The sequence below is a fragment of the Xyrauchen texanus genome, chromosome 25 (assembly GCF_025860055.1).
Source record: "Xyrauchen texanus isolate HMW12.3.18 chromosome 25, RBS_HiC_50CHRs, whole genome shotgun sequence".
NCBI lineage: Eukaryota > Metazoa > Chordata > Actinopteri > Cypriniformes > Catostomidae > Xyrauchen > Xyrauchen texanus.
The window spans coordinates 41,305,033-41,311,168 of NC_068300.1; the positions used below are offsets into that span (position 1 = coordinate 41,305,033).

The window sequence follows — 6,136 nt, forward strand, 5'->3', positions numbered from 1 at the left end:
CGTTTTGTGGTATCAGAGCATTTTTATGAGCACGATGAGTACATGAGTGTGGAATCTGACCCGATTCCTATACCCGTTGTTACGAGTGTAGATGAAGGCAGACGAGGGCCGAGGATCTACTTGCAGTGTATCTTTATTTGACAGGGTGAAAACTAAGGATGGCTGGCGCGAAACAGACGTTCCGAAGCTTTGCGAGATCCCGAAGCAAAGATGATTCGAAACACTGATCCGAAGCGTGATTCAAAACACCCACGTCACGTGACAACGGCTAAATGAAGCGTCTAAGTGTTTCATCAGGTGGAGTGCTCCGCCGAATCAGGGTTTCATTGATTGGTCGGTTCGGGAACAAATCACACAATCACACAGTATAAAAGTTTTGTCAACGCATTTTCATATCGTGGGTTTTTGTGAGAGGAGTTTGGTTTTGAGATAGTGGATTTTTGGTGATATAGTGACATTTATAGTGCGATTTGTTTAGTTATATTTAGGATTTAATTTACATTTACACATTGACTTAGAGACACACAGAGTACATATAGTGACACATGAATAGATGCATTGATAGAAATATATATATATATATATATATATATATATATATATATATATATATATAGATTAATAGATAGATACATATATTACAGATACATATAGATTATTAGATAGATAGGCTACATATAAAATAGATAGATAGATAGATAGATAGATAGATAGATAGATAGAAAGAAAGAAAGAAAGAAAGAAAGAAAGAAAGAAAGAAAGAAAGAAAGAAATGGAGGCTCCACAGAAGAGATGCCGTACATCTGTGGTGTGGGAGCATTTCCATTTGGAAACCCCAAATAAAGTGAGATGTGTGTATTGTGATCGGCAGCTCGCCTACTGCAACAATACATCATCCATGATGCGCCATTTGAGGAGCATTCATCCTGCCATTCTGCAGGGTGCAGAGGATGGTAGTGTTCCCCTGTACCAAGGCCTGCTACTGACACTGCTGGGCCATCTAAGCAAGGTATGCATTGTTTGAAATATAGGCTAATTATAAGTGAAATATAATAACTAAGTGTTGGGCCATTGTTTAGAAAGGCCATGGACTAAGACATGCCTAACATCCCAATCACAACTGCCAATCACTTTAAAAACAAATGTTGTCAATATAATATTATACTTTGTGAATATACATTTTATATGTCTACATATGAGTACCCAATCTACAGCCAAGACATCATTTTGTTTTTTTGTAATTGTTGTATTTCTATAATGCACTTTATCTTTCTCTGCACACTGAGCATAAATATTCATAACATAACTTTGTTTAGGAAGGTTTCCAAATGAACCAGTAGACTACTTTCACGGTAGGCTACTATTTTTCCAATATATTTGTCTGAAAGTATGTTTTATCTTCTCTTTTAAAAAGGCAGACAGAGGGAATTGGATGAGGCTCTTCTGAACATGGTGGTGAAGGATCTGCAGCCCTTCACCATCGTGGAGGATGAGGGTTTCAGGGCCTTTGTGAACAAGCTTGATCCAAGCTATGTCCTCCCATCCCGGAAGGTGCTTAAAACAATGGTCAGCGAAAGGTACAACACAACCAAGGAGAAGACAATGGAGGACCTACAAAAGGCGGAATTTGTTAGCCTTACGGCTGACATGTGGTCTTCCATTAATATGGATGGATATCTTGGTGTAACATGCCATTACATAACACCAGAGGCAACAATGGCAACTGTTTTACTGGGTGTAAGGAGGTTTTACCAAACCCACACAGCCCAGCATCTCATGGAGGCTAAAGCCTTGCTAATGGCTGAGTGGGGAATAACCTCCAAAGTTCACTGCATGGTGACTGACAATGCATCCAACATGATCCTAAGTGCCCAGCTACTCAACCTTCGCCATGTCCCATGTTTTGCTCATAATTTGAATTTGATAGTGAAAAAGGCCCTGGATCAAACCCCAGTCATCAATGAAATTCGCCAGAAAGCCAGAAAGATAGTGGGGTTGTTCAGATCCAGCTGCAAAGCAAAGGACAAGCTTGTGGAGATGCAGAGCTTGATGGGCAGACCAAGTCTGAAAATGATACAGGAGGTTGAAACGAGATGGAACAGCACATTCGACATGCTACAACGCTTGTATGAGCAACGTGAGCCAGTGGCTGCTGCACTTGCCAATTTAAACAGTGATACTGCTCCCCTGACAAGTCTTGAGTATGACATTATTCAACAGTCATTGACACTTCTTCAACCATTCAAACTAGCAACAACAGAGATGTCAGAGGAACAGAGAGTGTCTGCTTCAAAGCTCATACCATTGTACAGGATGTTGCAGCACAAGCTTGCACAGAAAAAGGAAATGCAACGCAGGAATCAACTGTACAATTAGGTAGGACACTATGACCATACGTGTAATTGGCCATAACTCTCATATTGTTGTCATTATTTTAATTAATATGGTTTTCTCTTGTGTTGGCTCATAGGCTCACATCTACAAGAAGGTCTGCACTCCAGATGTGGAGGGTACGAGACTTTTAGAGCCTTGGCACTGGCTACACTGCTGGACCCAAGGTTTAAAAATGTGGCTTTTGGAAATCCTGCCAAAGCCCTGGATGCTGAAAAGCACATCACACTGGAGTGTGCTTCACTGATGCGTTCAAACACAACTCCTGGTGAGTTTCAGTCTATGTTATCTTATGTAATGTGATTCATGAAATTTATACTTCATATGTGTTGTCAGTTTATGATTTGTTACTAATTGCCGTTTTCTTTTAATTCAGAACCACAAATGTCAACATCAGGCCCATCATCAACACCAGTTGAAACACAAGACAGTTTATGGGAACATTTTGACAATCGTATCCGTGAGACCCAGATGATACACAATCCTACAGCTGATGCCACAGTGGAAGTGAAAAAATACCTCAGCGATGCGTTTTTGCCCAGAACTCATGATCCTCTAACTTACTGGAAAGAGAGAGCAGTAATCTTTCCTCATTTGTATGTCCTAGCTAAAAAATATCTTTGTATGCCAGCAACAAGTGTCCCTTGTGAGAGAATTTTTTCAAAGGCTGGAGAAATTATCTGTAAAAAAGAAGTAGGCTGAGTCCTTCAACAGCAGAGAAATTAATATTTTTGAATAAAAATCTATAAGAAAGGGAGACATTGTGGCTTGATTTATTTTTATTAATATTCATTTTTCATGACCAAAATCACATTATGCAATGTGAAGAGACTACAGGTTACAAGCTTCATATATTACAAAAATACAATAAAAAAAAAAAAAACCAACACATTTTTTTATTAGCTCTTTGTAAAGGTTGTTTCAGATCAACACCTGCAAGTGACCACTAGGTGTCACCGTGGAGACGGGTTTCGGATTGATTCGAAGCCTCGAAACAAAATGGCACATTTGCTTCGACTGTTTCATTGCTTCACGAAGCCTCGATCTGCCCATCTCTAGTGAAAACTAGACAGACAAAACCAGAACAAAGGAAATACCCACAATGGGGAAATAAACCAAAAACACAGAAGACATTCGAAGAGTTAACAGGCAGGATAAACATACAAAGACCACGGAAACAGGCGTCCACAAACATCAACAATCGACAGGGGAATGGAGAAACAGCAGGGTTTAAATACACAGGAGACATGATGATGACAAACGACAATCAGGTGAGCACAATGACACAGGGCTGGCAGTGATGAGGACCAGGAATCATGGGAAGTGTAGTGCATGACAAATGACAAGTGAGACACAGGGCAGACAACAGGGGATCGTGACACCCGTATTGGTATTGGGAAATCCCTAATTATTTTGAAGAAATATAAACTGACACAACTTCAGTCCCATATTTCATCTCTTTCTCTCACTAGAAACCAGGCTCACAGTGGGGGCCAGTTCCCCTCTGGCTAAACAGCAGGAATATAATGCTAATATTAGTTATTTATGTGTAGTACAAGTCATGGTTTAAAATTAGTAAACTAAATAAGTGTTAAGGGCCAATGTTTAAACAAAGAGATTTTGTATGAACTGTGAGATTAATGATGTGGCAGCGGGGGCGTGGTCAAGCGCCCGTCCGGGAGAGGAAAGTGGTAAGGGCGCTTACACCTGAGCTAAATTATGTCTAACACCTGTGTCTAATTTCAGTAAGCATGGGGAGAGCGGCATAAAAAGGTAGCAGCCACAGAGCCTCGGATAAGAGACTGGTGCAAGAGAACTCAGTGTTCCAGAAAAGTGCTGAACATGTTATGTGTATAAGTTTTGTGGAAAGAAACCTAAGTTACATTAAACCCTTACCTGTGGGTATTGAGGTCATGAATGCATTCATTAGTTTTTAGGCATCAGAAACGGCGAGCATGTGTCCTAACTTAGCAATATTTCTAAGGTGGAAGAATCCTTTTCTACAAACATTTGAATTTTTTTTTTCAAAGGACAGATTGCTATAAAATATAACACCTTAGTTCTTCGCTGCATAAGACAACATAACCGTACATTCATCAAGAGTCAAATTATATTTTAGCTGCTTATTTTTAGAGGTTTCTTGTCCAATAATTAGTATCTCTGTTTTGTCGGAATTGAGTAGAAGAAAATTAATAGTCATCCGATTTTTGATGTCATTGATACACTCTGCTAACTGGGAGAATTGTAAAATTTCATCAAGGTTCGAAGAAATATAGAGTTGGGTCTCATCAGCATAACAGTGAACTAATTCCATGATAATATCTCCCAGGGGAGCATATATAAGGAGAAAAGGAGAGTTCCTAAAATTGATCCTTGTGGTACTCCATACTTAACTTTAGTTTGATCTGACAATTCCTCATTTACACAGACAAAGTGGTTGCGGTCTGTTAAATTGGACCTAAACCAAGCTAGTTCTTGTCCACAAATGCCAACATAATTCTCAAGCCAATCCAAGAGAATGTTGTGATATATGGTGTCGAAGGTGGCACTAAGATCCGAAAAGCACCGATCATGTAGCCACGATCAAAGCAAGTCATTTGTAACTCTAAGTGCAGTCTCTGTACTATGATGAGGCATAAATACTGACTGAAATTCTTCATTTAAACAATTTATCTGTAAGAATGTTTACATAGTTTGGAGGACACTATTTTTCTAGTCATCTTTACATAAATGGGAGATTTGAGATTGGTCTATAATTAGCCAACTCTCCAGGATCAAGCTGTGGTTTCTTGATAAGCTGTTTGATAACTGCCTTAAAGTTTCTTGGGACATGCCCTAAGAATAATGAGGAGTTAATAATATTAAAAAGAGGTTCTGAAAATAGGTAATATCTCTTTTAAGAGCTTAGTTGGTATTAGGGCTGCAACTAATGCTTATTTTGATCATCAGCTAATCTAACGAGATCGGATAATCGAATGATTATTCGACTATTCTGCTACAATGAATAATCATTAGCTCTTAACCGATTATTCAGCTTGTGCCCCGACATAAAAGGTTGTATTAAAAGTGCTTACTAACAATAAAGAGGACAAAATCATCTTTTAAAATGCTTCTAAATGACATTCACAGGATTAAAGGAAAAACTGTTTTTATTAACTGCAAAAACATTCCTATTGTTATAAAGTCTTTTTGTATTGTTTTCCATTTAAAATTGTCTAAAACAAGATGAATTTACTTGAATCAACATGTAAGATATATAAGTGTATTTGTTCACTTATACTTCTGCGAGTGCTGTAAAGACAAACATACTTATTCAAGATATATTCACTAAAAGCAAGTCTAAATATCTTATATGCTACTTCTCGGGTGAATGCATCTTTTTAAAAGTATTTTTAGATATTTAAAAATATTTGTTGTTTAAATATTAAATTCAACATTCTCAGAAAAAATTGTTTTATTCTGCAGTATAGCTGCTAAAGAAAATGCACTTTTTTTAATGGGGTGAAGACTAACTCTCTCACCTTTCAGTTCAATTCAATCCATCTTTAAGTCACAAAAGAACAAACTCTCTCTTATTAATAAAGTTGCGTATTGCCAATTTACTTTACAACAAGAAATGCACCGATACAAATATTATGATTTCAAAAAGTCACGAGACATCGTGTTATAATCTAGCTGCATTTAACATCTGTGCTCGAGAGATGAGTGTCTCCGGGACAGAGAGCATTTTCCAAATGGCATTTAT

At 38.0% G+C, this 6,136-nt stretch overlaps 1 protein-coding gene across 1 annotated transcript; it reads left to right on the plus strand.

The window, feature by feature from the left end:
• Positions 1-969: 969 nt before the first annotated feature.
• LOC127619000 (zinc finger BED domain-containing protein 4-like) lies at positions 970-3,062 on the plus strand. The gene is made up of 4 exons (XM_052091719.1): positions 970-1,009; positions 1,415-2,376; positions 2,471-2,659; positions 2,768-3,062. The coding sequence occupies exon 2, from the start codon at positions 1,450-1,452 to the stop codon at positions 2,374-2,376; it is 927 nt and encodes a 308-aa protein (XP_051947679.1). The 5' UTR covers positions 970-1,009; positions 1,415-1,449; the 3' UTR covers positions 2,471-2,659; positions 2,768-3,062.
• Positions 3,063-6,136: the final 3,074 nt, after the last annotated feature.